This window comes from Oncorhynchus gorbuscha, linkage group LG07 (genome assembly GCF_021184085.1).
Source record: "Oncorhynchus gorbuscha isolate QuinsamMale2020 ecotype Even-year linkage group LG07, OgorEven_v1.0, whole genome shotgun sequence".
NCBI classification, from domain to species: domain Eukaryota; kingdom Metazoa; phylum Chordata; class Actinopteri; order Salmoniformes; family Salmonidae; genus Oncorhynchus; species Oncorhynchus gorbuscha.
In genome coordinates this window covers 952,266-967,588 of record NC_060179.1, presented here as the reverse complement: position 1 = coordinate 967,588, position 15,323 = coordinate 952,266, and the positions used below count along the sequence as shown (strand labels likewise).

The following is a 15,323-nucleotide window of genomic DNA, read 5'->3' as shown; positions in this document are numbered from 1 at the left end:
TCTCCAGGTATGTGTATGATTACCTGTGTCTGTGTCTCCAGGTATGTGTATGATTACCTGTGTCTGTGTCTCCAGGTATGTGTATGATTACCTGTGTCTGTGTCTCCAGGTATGTGTCTGTGTCTCCAGGTATGTGTCTGTGTCTCCAGGTATGTGTATGATTACCTGTGTCTGTGTCTCCAGGTATGTGTATGATTACCTGTGTCTGTGTCTCCAGGTATGTGTATGATTACCTGTGTCTGTGTCTCCAGGTATGTGTATAATTACCTGTGTCTGTGTCTCCAGGTATGTGTATGATTACCTGTGTCTGTGTCTCCAGGTATGTGTATGATTACCTGTGTCTGTGTCTCCAGGTATGTGTATGATTACCTGTGTCTGTGTCTCCAGGTATGTGTCTGTCTGTGTCTCCAGGTATGTGTCTGTGTCTCCAGGTATGTGTCTGTGTCTCCAGGTATGTGTATGATTACCTGTGTCTGTGTCTCCAGGTATGTGTATGATTACCTGTGTCTGTGTCTCCAGGTATGTGTATGATTACCTGTGTCTGTGTCTCCAGGTATGTGTATGATTACCTGTGTCTGTGTCTCCAGGTATGTGTATGATTACCTGTGTCTGTGTCTCCAGGTATGTGTATGATTACCTGTGTCTGTGTCTCCAGGTATGTGTATGATTACCTGTGTCTGTGTCTCCAGGTATGTGTATGATTACCTGTGTCTGTGTCTCCAGGTATGTGTATGATTACCTGTGTCTGTGTCTCCAGGTATGTGTCTGTGTCTCCAGGTATGTGTCTGATTACCTGTGTCTGTGTCTCCAGGTATGTGTATAATTACCTGTGTCTGTGTCTCCAGGTATGTGTATGATTACCTGTGTCTGTGTCTCCAGGTATGTGTCTGTGTCTCCAGGTATGTGTCTGATTACCTGTGTCTGTGTCTCCAGGTATGTGTATAATTACCTGTGTCTGTGTCTCCAGGTATGTGTATGATTACCTGTGTCTGTGTCTCCAGGTATGTGTATGATTACCTGTGTCTGTGTCTCCAGGTATGTGTATAATTACCTGTGTCTGTGTCTCCAGGTATGTGTATGATTACCTGTGTCTGTGTCTCCAGGTATGTGTATGATTACCTGTGTCTGTGTCTCCAGGTATGTGTATGATTACCTGTGTCTGTGTCTCCAGGTATGTGTATGATTACCTGTGTCTGTGTCTCCAGGTATGTGTCTGTGTCTCCAGGTATGTGTCTGTGTCTCCAGGTATGTGTCTGTGTCTCCAGGTATGTGTATGATTACCTGTGTCTGTGTCTCCAGGTATGTGTATGATTACCTGTGTCTGTGTCTCCAGGTATGTGTATGATTACCTGTGTCCAGGTATGTGTCTGTGTCTCCAGGTATGTCTGTCTGTGTCTCCAGGTATGTGTCTGTCTGTGTCTCCAGGTATGTGTCCGTGTCTCCAGGTATGTGTATGATTACCTGTGTCTGTGTCTCCAGGTATGTGTATGATTACCTGTGTCTGTGTCTCCAGGTATGTGTCTGTCTGTGTCTCCAGGTATGTGTCTGTCTGTGTCTCCAGGTATGTGTCTGTGTCTCCAGGTATGTGTCTGTGTCTCCAGGTATGTGTCTGTCTGTGTCTCCAGGTATGTGTCTGTGTCTCCAGGTATGTGTCTGTGTCTCCAGGTATGTGTCTGTGTCTCCAGGTATGTGTCTGTCTGTGTCTCCAGGTATGTGTCTGTCTGTGTCTCCAGGTATGTGTCTGTGTCTCCAGGTATGTGTATGATTACCTGTGTCTGTGTCTCCAGGTATGTGTCCGTGTCTCCAGGTATGTGTCTGTGTATCCAGGTATGTGTATGATTACCTGTGTCTGTGTCTCCAGGTATGTGTATGATTACCTGTGTCTGTGTCTCCAGGTATGTGTATGATTACCTGTGTCTGTGTCTCCAGGTATGTGTCTGTCTGTGTCTCCAGGTATGTGTCTGTCTGTGTCTCCAGGTATGTGTCTGTGTCTCCAGGTATGTGTATAATTACCTGTGTCTGTGTCTCCAGGTATGTGTCCGTGTCTCCAGGTATGTGTATGATTACCTGTGTCTGTGTCTCCAGGTATGTGTATGATTACCTGTGTCTGTGTCTCCAGGTATGTGTATGATTACCTGTGTCTGTGTCTCCAGGTATGTGTCCGTGTCTCCAGGTATGTGTATGATTACCTGTGTCTGTGTCTCCAGGTATGTGTATGATTACCTGTGTCTGTGTCTCCAGGTATGTGTCCGTGTCTCCAGGTATGTGTATGATTACCTGTGTCTGTGTCTCCAGGTATGTGTATGATTACCTGTGTCTGTGTCTCCAGGTATGTGTATGATTACCTGTGTCTGTGTCTCCAGGTATGTGTATGATTACCTGTGTCTGTGTCTCCAGGTATGTGTATGATTACCTGTGTCTGTGTCTCCAGGTATGTGTCCGTGTCTCCAGGTATGTGTATGATTACCTGTGTCTGTGTCTCCAGGTATGTGTATGATTACCTGTGTGTGTCCAGGTATGTGTCCGTGTCTCCAGGTATGTGTATGATTACCTGTGTCTGTGTCTCCAGGTATGTGTATGATTACCTGTGTCTGTGTCTCCAGGTATGTGTCCGTGTCTCCAGGTATGTGTATAATTACCTGTGTCTGTGTCTCCAGGTATGTGTCCGTGTCTCCAGGTATGTGTATGATTACCTGTGTCTGTGTCTCCAGGTATGTGTATGATTACCTGTGTCTGTGTCTCCAGGTATGTGTATGATTACCTGTGTCTGTGTCTCCAGGTATGTGTATGATTACCTGTGTCTGTGTCTCCAGGTATGTGTCTGTCTGTGTCTCCAGGTATGTGTCTGTCTGTGTCTCCAGGTATGTGTATGATTACCTGTGTCTGTGTCTCCAGGTATGTGTCTGTCTGTGTCTCCAGGTATGTGTCTGTCTGTGTCTCCAGGTATGTGTCTGTGTCTCCAGGTATGTGTATAATTACCTGTGTCTGTGTCTCCAGGTATGTGTCTGTCTGTGTCTCCAGGTATGTGTCTGTGTCTCCAGGTATGTGTCTGTGTATCCAGGTATGTGTCTGTGTCTCCAGGTATGTGTCTGTGTCTCCAGGTATGTGTCTGTGTCTCCAGGTATGTGTCTGTGTCTCCAGGTATGTGTCTGTCTGTGTCTCCAGGTATGTGTCTGTGTCTCCAGGTATGTGTATAATTACCTGTGTCTGTGTCTCCAGGTATGTGTCTGTAGGTGTCTCCAGGTATGTGTCTGTGTCTCCAGGTATGTGTCTGTGTCTCCAGGTATGTGTATGATTACCTGTGTCTGTGTCTCCAGGTATGTGTCTGTGTCTCCAGGTATGTGTATAATTACCTGTGTCTGTGTCTCCAGGTATGTGTATGATTACCTGTGTCTGTGTCTCCAGGTATGTGTATGATTACCTGTGTCTGTGTCTCCAGGTATGTGTATAATTACCTGTGTCTGTGTCTCCAGGTATGTGTATGATTACCTGTGTCTGTGTCTCCAGGTATGTGTATGATTACCTGTGTCTGTGTCTCCAGGTATGTGTCTGTGTCTCCAGGTATGTGTATGATTACCTGTGTCTGTGTCTCCAGGTATGTGTATAATTACCTGTGTCTGTGTCTCCAGGTATGTGTATGATTACCTGTGTCTGTGTCTCCAGGTATGTGTATGATTACCTGTGTCTGTGTCTCCAGGTATGTGTATGATTACCTGTGTCTGTGTCTCCAGGTATGTGTCTGTGTCTCCAGGTATGTGTATGATTACCTGTGTCTGTGTCTCCAGGTATGTGTCTGATTACCTGTGTCTGTGTCTCCAGGTATGTGTCTGTGTCTCCAGGTATGTGTATGATTACCTGTGTCTGTGTCTCCAGGTATGTGTATGATTACCTGTGTCTGTGTCTCCAGGTATGTGTCTGTGTCTCCAGGTATGTGTCTGTGTCTCCAGGTATGTGTATGATTACCTGTGTCTGTGTCTCCAGGTATGTGTATGATTACCTGTGTCTGTGTCTCCAGGTATGTGTCTGTGTCTCCAGGTATGTGTATGATTACCTGTGTCTGTGTCTCCAGGTATGTGTATGATTACCTGTGTCTGTGTCTCCAGGTATGTGTATGATTACCTGTGTCTGTGTCTCCAGGTATGTGTATGATTACCTGTGTCTGTGTCTCCAGGTATGTGTATGATTACCTGTGTCTGTGTCTCCAGGTATGTGTATGATTACCTGTGTCTGTGTCTCCAGGTATGTGTATGATTACCTGTGTCTGTGTCTCCAGGTATGTGTATGATTACCTGTGTCTGTGTCTCCAGGTATGTGTCCGTGTCTCCAGGTATGTGTATGATTACCTGTGTCTGTGTCTCCAGGTATGTGTATGATTACCTGTGTCTGTGTCTCCAGGTATGTGTATGATTACCTGTGTCTGTGTCTCCAGGTATGTGTCTGTGTCTCCAGGTATGTGTCTGTCTGTGTCTCCAGGTATGTGTCTGTGTCTCCAGGTATGTGTCTGTGTCTCCAGGTATGTGTATGATTACCTGTGTCTGTGTCTCCAGGTATGTGTCTGTGTCTCCAGGTATGTGTCTGTCTGTGTCTCCAGGTATGTGTCTGTCTGTGTCTCCAGGTATGTGTCTGTGTCTCCAGGTATGTGTATGATTACCTGTGTCTGTGTCTCCAGGTATGTGTATGATTACCTGTGTCTGTGTCTCCAGGTATGTGTCTGTGTCTCCAGGTATGTGTATGATTACCTGTGTCTGTGTCTCCAGGTATGTGTATGATTACCTGTGTCTGTGTCTCCAGGTATGTGTATGATTACCTGTGTCTGTGTCTCCAGGTATGTGTATGATTACCTGTGTCTGTGTCTCCAGGTATGTGTATGATTACCTGTGTCTGTGTCTCCAGGTATGTGTATGATTACCTGTGTCTGTGTCTCCAGGTATGTGTATGATTACCTGTGTCTGTGTCTCCAGGTATGTGTATGATTACCTGTGTCTGTGTCTCCAGGTATGTGTATGATTACCTGTGTCTGTGTCTCCAGGTATGTGTATGATTACCTGTGTCTGTGTCTCCAGGTATGTGTCTGTGTCTCCAGGTATGTGTATGATTACCTGTGTCTGTGTCTCCAGGTATGTGTATGATTACCTGTGTCTGTGTCTCCAGGTATGTGTATGATTACCTGTGTCTGTGTCTCCAGGTATGTGTATGATTACCTGTGTCTGTGTCTCCAGGTATGTGTATGATTACCTGTGTCTGTGTCTCCAGGTATGTGTATGATTACCTGTGTCTGTGTCTCCAGGTATGTGTATGATTACCTGTGTCCGTGTCTCCAGGTATGTGTATGATTACCTGTGTCTGTGTCTCCAGGTATGTGTATGATTACCTGTGTCTGTGTCTCCAGGTATGTGTATGATTACCTGTGTCTGTGTCTCCAGGTATGTGTCTGTGTCTCCAGGTATGTGTCTGTCTGTGTCTCCAGGTATGTGTCTGTCTGTGTCTCCAGGTATGTGTCTGTGTCTCCAGGTATGTGTCTGTGTCTCCAGGTATGTGTATGATTACCTGTGTCTGTGTCTCCAGGTATGTGTCTGTCTGTGTCTCCAGGTATGTGTCTGTCTGTGTCTCCAGGTATGTGTCTGTGTCTCCAGGTATGTGTATGATTACCTGTGTCTGTGTCTCCAGGTATGTGTATGATTACCTGTGTCTGTGTCTCCAGGTATGTGTCTGTGTCTCCAGGTATGTGTCTGTCTGTGTCTCCAGGTATGTGTCTGTCTGTGTCTCCAGGTATGTGTATGATTACCTGTGTCTGTGTCTCCAGGTATGTGTCTGTGTCTCCAGGTATGTGTATGATTACCTGTGTCTGTGTCTCCAGGTATGTGTCTGATTACCTGTGTCTGTGTCTCCAGGTATGTGTATGATTACCTGTGTCCGTGTCTCCAGGTATGTGTCTGTGTCTCCAGGTATGTGTATGATTACCTGTGTCTGTGTCTCCAGGTATGTGTATGATTACCTGTGTCTGTGTCTCCAGGTATGTGTATGATTACCTGTGTCTGTGTCTCCAGGTATGTGTATAATTACCTGTGTCTGTGTCTCCAGGTATGTGTCTGTGTCTCCAGGTATGTGTCTGTGTCTCCAGGTATGTGTATAATTACCTGTGTCTGTGTCTCCAGGTATGTGTATGATTACCTGTGTCTGTGTCTCCAGGTATGTGTATGATTACCTGTGTCTGTGTCTCCAGGTATGTGTATGATTACCTGTGTCTGTGTCTCCAGGTATGTGTCTGTGTCTCCAGGTATGTGTATGATTACCTGTGTCTGTGTCTCCAGGTATGTGTCTGATTACCTGTGTCTGTGTCTCCAGGTATGTGTATGATTACCTGTGTCTGTGTCTCCAGGTATGTGTATGATTACCTGTGTCTGTGTCTCCAGGTATGTGTCTGTGTCTCCAGGTATGTGTCTGTGTCTCCAGGTATGTGTCTGTGTCTCCAGGTATGTGTCTGTGTCTCCAGGTATGTGTCTGTGTCTCCAGGTATGTGTCTGTGTCTCCAGGTATGTGTCTGATTACCTGTGTCCGTGTCTCCAGGTATGTGTATGATTACCTGTGTCTGTGTCTCCAGGTATGTGTATGATTACCTGTGTCTGTGTCTCCAGGTATGTGTATGATTACCTGTGTCTGTGTCTCCAGGTATGTGTCTGTGTCTCCAGGTATGTGTCTGTCTGTGTCTCCAGGTATGTGTCTGTGTCTCCAGGTATGTGTCTGTGTCTCCAGGTATGTGTATGATTACCTGTGTCTGTGTCTCCAGGTATGTGTCTGTGTCTCCAGGTATGTGTCTGTCTGTGTCTCCAGGTATGTGTCTGTCTGTGTCTCCAGGTATGTGTCTGTGTCTCCAGGTATGTGTATGATTACCTGTGTCTGTGTCTCCAGGTATGTGTATGATTACCTGTGTCTGTGTCTCCAGGTATGTGTCTGTGTCTCCAGGTATGTGTATGATTACCTGTGTCTGTGTCTCCAGGTATGTGTATGATTACCTGTGTCTGTGTCTCCAGGTATGTGTATGATTACCTGTGTCTGTGTCTCCAGGTATGTGTATGATTACCTGTGTCTGTGTCTCCAGGTATGTGTCTGTGTCTCCAGGTATGTGTATGATTACCTGTGTCTGTGTCTCCAGGTATGTGTATGATTACCTGTGTCTGTGTCTCCAGGTATGTGTATGATTACCTGTGTCTGTGTCTCCAGGTATGTGTATGATTACCTGTGTCTGTGTCTCCAGGTATGTGTATGATTACCTGTGTCTGTGTCTCCAGGTATGTGTATGATTACCTGTGTCTGTGTCTCCAGGTATGTGTCTGTGTCTCCAGGTATGTGTCTGTCTGTGTCTCCAGGTATGTGTCTGTGTCTCCAGGTATGTGTCTGTGTCTCCAGGTATGTGTATGATTACCTGTGTCTGTGTCTCCAGGTATGTGTCTGTGTCTCCAGGTATGTGTCTGTCTGTGTCTCCAGGTATGTGTCTGTCTGTGTCTCCAGGTATGTGTCTGTGTCTCCAGGTATGTGTATGATTACCTGTGTCTGTGTCTCCAGGTATGTGTATGATTACCTGTGTCTGTGTCTCCAGGTATGTGTCTGTGTCTCCAGGTATGTGTATGATTACCTGTGTCTGTGTCTCCAGGTATGTGTATGATTACCTGTGTCTGTGTCTCCAGGTATGTGTATGATTACCTGTGTCTGTGTCTCCAGGTATGTGTATGATTACCTGTGTCTGTGTCTCCAGGTATGTGTCTGTGTCTCCAGGTATGTGTATGATTACCTGTGTCTGTGTCTCCAGGTATGTGTATGATTACCTGTGTCTGTGTCTCCAGGTATGTGTATGATTACCTGTGTCTGTGTCTCCAGGTATGTGTATGATTACCTGTGTCTGTGTCTCCAGGTATGTGTATGATTACCTGTGTCTGTGTCTCCAGGTATGTGTATGATTACCTGTGTCTGTGTCTCCAGGTATGTGTCTGTGTCTCCAGGTATGTGTATGATTACCTGTGTCTGTGTCTCCAGGTATGTGTATGATTACCTGTGTCTGTGTCTCCAGGTATGTGTATGATTACCTGTGTCTGTGTCTCCAGGTATGTGTATGATTACCTGTGTCTGTGTCTCCAGGTATGTGTATGATTACCTGTGTCTGTGTCTCCAGGTATGTGTATGATTACCTGTGTCTGTGTCTCCAGGTATGTGTATGATTACCTGTGTCCGTGTCTCCAGGTATGTGTATGATTACCTGTGTCTGTGTCTCCAGGTATGTGTATGATTACCTGTGTCTGTGTCTCCAGGTATGTGTATGATTACCTGTGTCTGTGTCTCCAGGTATGTGTCTGTGTCTCCAGGTATGTGTCTGTCTGTGTCTCCAGGTATGTGTCTGTCTGTGTCTCCAGGTATGTGTCTGTGTCTCCAGGTATGTGTCTGTGTCTCCAGGTATGTGTATGATTACCTGTGTCTGTGTCTCCAGGTATGTGTCTGTCTGTGTCTCCAGGTATGTGTCTGTCTGTGTCTCCAGGTATGTGTCTGTGTCTCCAGGTATGTGTATGATTACCTGTGTCTGTGTCTCCAGGTATGTGTATGATTACCTGTGTCTGTGTCTCCAGGTATGTGTCTGTGTCTCCAGGTATGTGTCTGTCTGTGTCTCCAGGTATGTGTCTGTCTGTGTCTCCAGGTATGTGTATGATTACCTGTGTCTGTGTCTCCAGGTATGTGTCTGTGTCTCCAGGTATGTGTATGATTACCTGTGTCTGTGTCTCCAGGTATGTGTCTGATTACCTGTGTCTGTGTCTCCAGGTATGTGTATGATTACCTGTGTCCGTGTCTCCAGGTATGTGTCTGTGTCTCCAGGTATGTGTATGATTACCTGTGTCTGTGTCTCCAGGTATGTGTATGATTACCTGTGTCTGTGTCTCCAGGTATGTGTATGATTACCTGTCTGTGTCTCCAGGTATGTGTATAATTACCTGTGTCTGTGTCTCCAGGTATGTGTCTGTGTCTCCAGGTATGTGTCTGTGTCTCCAGGTATGTGTATAATTACCTGTGTCTGTGTCTCCAGGTATGTGTATGATTACCTGTGTCTGTGTCTCCAGGTATGTGTATGATTACCTGTGTCTGTGTCTCCAGGTATGTGTATGATTACCTGTGTCTGTGTCTCCAGGTATGTGTCTGTGTCTCCAGGTATGTGTATGATTACCTGTGTCTGTGTCTCCAGGTATGTGTCTGATTACCTGTGTCTGTGTCTCCAGGTATGTGTATGATTACCTGTGTCTGTGTCTCCAGGTATGTGTATGATTACCTGTGTCTGTGTCTCCAGGTATGTGTCTGTGTCTCCAGGTATGTGTCTGTGTCTCCAGGTATGTGTCTGTGTCTCCAGGTATGTGTCTGTGTCTCCAGGTATGTGTCTGTGTCTCCAGGTATGTGTCTGTGTCTCCAGGTATGTGTCTGTGTCTCCAGGTATGTGTCTGATTACCTGTGTCCGTGTCTCCAGGTATGTGTATGATTACCTGTGTCTGTGTCTCCAGGTATGTGTATGATTACCTGTGTCTGTGTCTCCAGGTATGTGTATGATTACCTGTGTCTGTGTCTCCAGGTATGTGTCTGTGTCTCCAGGTATGTGTCTGTCTGTGTCTCCAGGTATGTGTCTGTGTCTCCAGGTATCTGTCTGTGTCTCCAGGTATGTGTATGATTACCTGTGTCTGTGTCTCCAGGTATGTGTCTGTGTCTCCAGGTATGTGTCTGTCTGTGTCTCCAGGTATGTGTCTGTCTGTGTCTCCAGGTATGTGTCTGTGTCTCCAGGTATGTGTATGATTACCTGTGTCTGTGTCTCCAGGTATGTGTATGATTACCTGTGTCTGTGTCTCCAGGTATGTGTCTGTGTCTCCAGGTATGTGTATGATTACCTGTGTCTGTGTCTCCAGGTATGTGTATGATTACCTGTGTCTGTGTCTCCAGGTATGTGTATGATTACCTGTGTCTGTGTCTCCAGGTATGTGTATGATTACCTGTGTCTGTGTCTCAGGTATGTGTCTGTGTCTCCAGGTATGTGTATGATTACCTGTGTCTGTGTCTCCAGGTATGTGTATGATTACCTGTGTCTGTGTCTCCAGGTATGTGTATGATTACCTGTGTCTGTGTCTCCAGGTATGTGTATAATTACCTGTGTCTGTGTCTCCAGGTATGTGTATGATTACCTGTGTCTGTGTCTCCAGGTATGTGTATGATTACCTGTGTCTGTGTCTCCAGGTATGTGTATGATTACCTGTGTCTGTGTCTCCAGGTATGTGTATGATTACCTGTGTCTGTGTCTCCAGGTATGTGTATGATTACCTGTGTCTGTGTCTCCAGGTATGTGTATGATTACCTGTGTCTGTGTCTCCAGGTATGTGTCTGTGTCTCCAGGTATGTGTATGATTACCTGTGTCTGTGTCTCCAGGTATGTGTATGATTACCTGTGTCTGTGTCTCCAGGTATGTGTATGATTACCTGTGTCTGTGTCTCCAGGTATGTGTATGATTACCTGTGTCTGTGTCTCCAGGTATGTGTATGATTACCTGTGTCTGTGTCTCCAGGTATGTGTATGATTACCTGTGTCTGTGTCTCCAGGTATGTGTATGATTACCTGTGTCTGTGTCTCCAGGTATGTGTATGATTACCTGTGTCTGTGTCTCCAGGTATGTGTATGATTACCTGTGTCTGTGTCTCCAGGTATGTGTCTGTGTCTCCAGGTATGTGTCTGTCTGTGTCTCCAGGTATGTGTCTGTGTCTCCAGGTATGTGTCCGTGTCTCCAGGTATGTGTATGATTACCTGTGTCTGTGTCTCCAGGTATGTGTATGATTACCTGTGTCTGTGTCTCCAGGTATGTGTATGATTACCTGTGTCTGTGTCTCCAGGTATGTGTCTGTGTCTCCAGGTATGTGTATGATTACCTGTGTCTGTGTCTCCAGGTATGTGTATGATTACCTGTGTCTGTGTCTCCAGGTATGTGTATGATTACCTGTGTCTGTGTCTCCAGGTATGTGTATGATTACCTGTGTCTGTGTCTCCAGGTATGTGTCTGTGTCTCCAGGTATGTGTATGATTACCTGTGTCTGTGTCTCCAGGTATGTGTATGATTACCTGTGTCTGTGTCTCCAGGTATGTGTATGATTACCTGTGTCTGTGTCTCCAGGTATGTGTATAATTACCTGTGTCTGTGTCTCCAGGTATGTGTATGATTACCTGTGTCTGTGTCTCCAGGTATGTGTATGATTACCTGTGTCTGTGTCTCCAGGTATGTGTATGATTACCTGTGTCTGTGTCTCCAGGTATGTGTATGATTACCTGTGTCTGTGTCTCCAGGTATGTGTATGATTACCTGTGTCTGTGTCTCCAGGTATGTGTATGATTACCTGTGTCTGTGTCTCCAGGTATGTGTATGATTACCTGTGTCTGTGTCTCCAGGTATGTGTATGATTACCTGTGTCTGTGTCTCCAGGTATGTGTATGATTACCTGTGTCTGTGTCTCCAGGTATGTGTATGATTACCTGTGTCTGTGTCTCCAGGTATGTGTATGATTACCTGTGTCTGTGTCTCCAGGTATGTGTCCGTGTCTCCAGGTATGTGTATGATTACCTGTGTCTGTGTCTCCAGGTATGTGTATGATTACCTGTGTCTGTGTCTCCAGGTATGTGTATGATTACCTGTGTCTGTGTCTCCAGGTATGTGTCTGTGTCTCAGGTATGTGTCTGTCTGTGTCTCCAGGTATGTGTATGATTACCTGTGTCTGTGTCTCCAGGTATGTGTCTGTCTGTGTCTCCAGGTATGTGTCTGTCTGTGTCTCCAGGTATGTGTCTGTCTGTGTCTCCAGGTATGTGTATGATTACCTGTGTCTGTGTCTCCAGGTATGTGTATGATTACCTGTGTCTGTGTCTCCAGGTATGTGTATGATTACCTGTGTCTGTGTCTCCAGGTATGTGTCTGTCTGTGTCTCCAGGTATGTGTCTGTCTGTGTCTCCAGGTATGTGTATGATTACCTGTGTCTGTGTCTCCAGGTATGTGTATGATTACCTGTGTCTGTGTCTCCAGGTATGTGTATGATTACCTGTGTCTGTGTCTCCAGGTATGTGTATGATTACCTGTGTCTGTGTCTCCAGGTATGTGTCTGTGTCTCCAGGTATGTGTCTGTCTGTGTCTCCAGGTATGTGTCTGTCTGTGTCTCCAGGTATGTGTATGATTACCTGTGTCTGTGTCTCCAGGTATGTGTATGATTACCTGTGTCTGTGTCTCCAGGTATGTGTATGATTACCTGTGTCTGTGTCTCCAGGTATGTGTATGATTACCTGTGTCTGTGTCTCCAGGTATGTGTATAATTACCTGTGTCTGTGTCTCCAGGTATGTGTCTGTGTCTCCTGTGTCTGTGTCTCCAGGTATGTGTCTGTCTGTGTCTCCAGGTATGTGTCTGTCTGTGTCTCCAGGTATGTGTATAATTACCTGTGTCTGTGTCTCCAGGTATGTGTATGATTACCTGTGTCTGTGTCTCCAGGTATGTGTATGATTACCTGTGTCTGTGTCTCCAGGTATGTGTATGATTACCTGTGTCTGTGTCTCCAGGTATGTGTATAATTACCTGTGTCTGTGTCTCCAGGTATGTGTCTGTGTCTCCAGGTATGTGTATGATTACCTGTGTCTGTGTCTCCAGGTATGTGTATAATTACCTGTGTCTGTGTCTCCAGGTATGTGTATGATTACCTGTGTCTGTGTCTCCAGGTATGTGTCTGTGTCTCCAGGTATGTGTCTGTGTCTCCAGGTATGTGTATGATTACCTGTGTCTGTGTCTCCAGGTATGTGTATGATTACCTGTGTCTGTGTCTCCAGGTATGTGTATGATTACCTGTGTCTGTGTCTCCAGGTATGTGTCTGTGTCTCCAGGTATGTGTCTGTCTGTGTCTCCAGGTATGTGTCTGTCTGTGTCTCCAGGTATGTGTCTGTGTCTCCAGGTATGTGTCTAATTCCAGGTATGTGTCTGTCTGTGTCTCCAGGTATGTGTCTGTGTCTCCAGGTATGTGTCTGTCTGTGTCTCCAGGTATGTGTCTGTCTGTGTCTCCAGGTATGTGTCTGTGTCTCCAGGTATGTGTCTGTGTCTCCAGGTATGTGTCTGTCTGTGTCTCCAGGTATGTGTCTGTGTCTCCAGGTATGTGTCTGTGTCTCCAGGTATGTGTCTGTGTCTCCAGGTATGTGTCTGTCTGTGTCTCCAGGTATGTGTCTGTCTGTGTCTCCAGGTATGTGTCTGTGTCTCCAGGTATGTGTATAATTACCTGTGTCTGTGTCTCCAGGTATGTGTCTGTGTCTCCAGGTATGTGTCTGTGTATCCAGGTATGTGTCTGTGTCTCCAGGTATGTGTCTGATTCTCCAGGTATGTGTCTGTGTCTCCAGGTATGTGTCTGTGTCTCCAGGTATGTGTCTGTCTGTGTCTCCAGGTATGTGTCTGTGTCTCCAGGTATGTGTATAATTACCTGTGTCTGTGTCTCCAGGTATGTGTCTGTGTCTCCAGGTATGTGTCTGATTACCTGTGTCTGTGTATCCAGGTATGTGTCTGATTACCTGTGTCTGTGTCTCCAGGTATGTGTCTGATTACCTGTGTCTGTGTCTCCAGGTATGTGTCTGTGTCTCCAGGTATGTGTCTGTGTCTCCAGGTATGTGTATGATTACCTGTGTCTGTGTCTCCAGGTATGTGTCTGATTACCTGTGTCTGTGTCTCCAGGTATGTGTATAACTACCTGGGAGGGAAGCATGACACTGTGTGGGATGAGGCCATTGCTACGCTGTGTACTTTTGGCATCACTGTGCTGTGGCTGGGACCCTGTCAGGTGGTGTTCATCTGGGCCTTCTTCAACTGCTTCGGACTCAACTTCGAGCTCTGGACTGCCAAGTTCGTCTGCATGGAACCCTTTGCTTCTCTAGAGGTAAGAGAGAGCAATGCTAGTCGATACCTACAAACCTCCAATCATTGCGCTATTGCTAGTTTACATTGGCTCGGAAATAACCATAAACGTCCTCCCTACTGGACACAAGAGACATTAAAATGGTTTCCACCACGAGTTCATCTGACTCTAGGGAAGTAGGTAAAGGGCCTCTGAAAAAATCACTTCAACACCTTTAACCTGTTGCGACGAGCAATCCCGTATCCGGGATCGTAATTATAGACTCAAGCTCATTACCATAACGCAACATTAACTATTCATGAAAATCGCAAGTGAAATGAAATAAATATATTGGCTCTCAAGCTTAGCCTTTTGTTAACAACACTGTCATCTCAGATTTTCAAAATATGCTTTTCAACCATACCAAAACAAGCATTTGTGTAAGAGTATTGATAGCTAGCATAGCATTAAGCCTAGCATTCAGCAGGCAACATTTTCACAAAAATAAGAAAAGCATTCAAATAAAATCATTTACCTTTGAAGAACTTCGGATGAAGTGAGGAGACTCTCAGTTAGATAGCAAATGTTCAGTTTTTCCAAAAAGACTATTTGTGTAGGAGAAATCGCTCCGTTTTGTTCATCACGTTTGGCTAAGAAAAAACCCGAAAATTCAGTCATCAAAATGCCATACTTTTTTCCAAATTAACTCCATAATATCGACAGAAACATGGCAAACGTTGTTTAGAATCAATCCTCAAGGTGTTTTTCACATATCTATTCGATGATAAGTCATTCGTGGCAGTTGGGTTTCTACTCTGAATCACATGGAAAAAATACATGCAGCTGGAGATTACGCACCAATTTCGATGGAGGACACCAGGCGGACACCTGGTAAATGTAGTCTCTTATGGTCAATCTTCCAATGATATGCCTACAAATACGTCACAATGCTGCAGACACCTCGGGGAAACGACAGAAAGTGTAGGCTCATTCCTGGCGCATTCACAGCCATATAAGGAGACATTGGAACACAGCGCCTCAAAAATCTGTCTCACTTCCTGTTTGAAGTTTCATCTTGGTTTTGCCTGTAGCATTAGTTCTGTGGCACTCACAGACAATATCTTTGCAGTTTTGGAAACGTCAGAGTGTTTTCCTTTCAAATCTGTCAATTATATGCATAGTCGAGCATCTTTTCGTGACAAAATATCTTGTTTAAAACGGGAACGTTTTTCATCCAAAAATGAAATACTGCCCCCAGCGGTTCAAGAGGTTAACTCTCTCTCTAGATGGCGATGTCTCCTGCTGTGTCTCGTATGATCAGAGCTCTGTTTCTCTCTCTTCTAACTCTCCTCTCCTCTCCTCTCCTCTCCTCTCCTCTCCTCTCCTCTCCTCTCCTCTCCTCTCCTCTCTC

General features: G+C 45.6%; 1 protein-coding gene across 1 annotated transcript in view; it reads left to right on the top strand.

The window, feature by feature from the left end:
* hhatlb (hedgehog acyltransferase like, b) overlaps window positions 1-15,323 on the top strand; it is a 73,871-nt gene that overhangs the window by 54,307 nt on the left and 4,241 nt on the right. Inside the window, 1 exon segment of the mRNA XM_046355392.1 lies at window positions 13,753-13,954. Within this exon segment, the coding sequence (XP_046211348.1) occupies window positions 13,753-13,954 (202 nt within the window).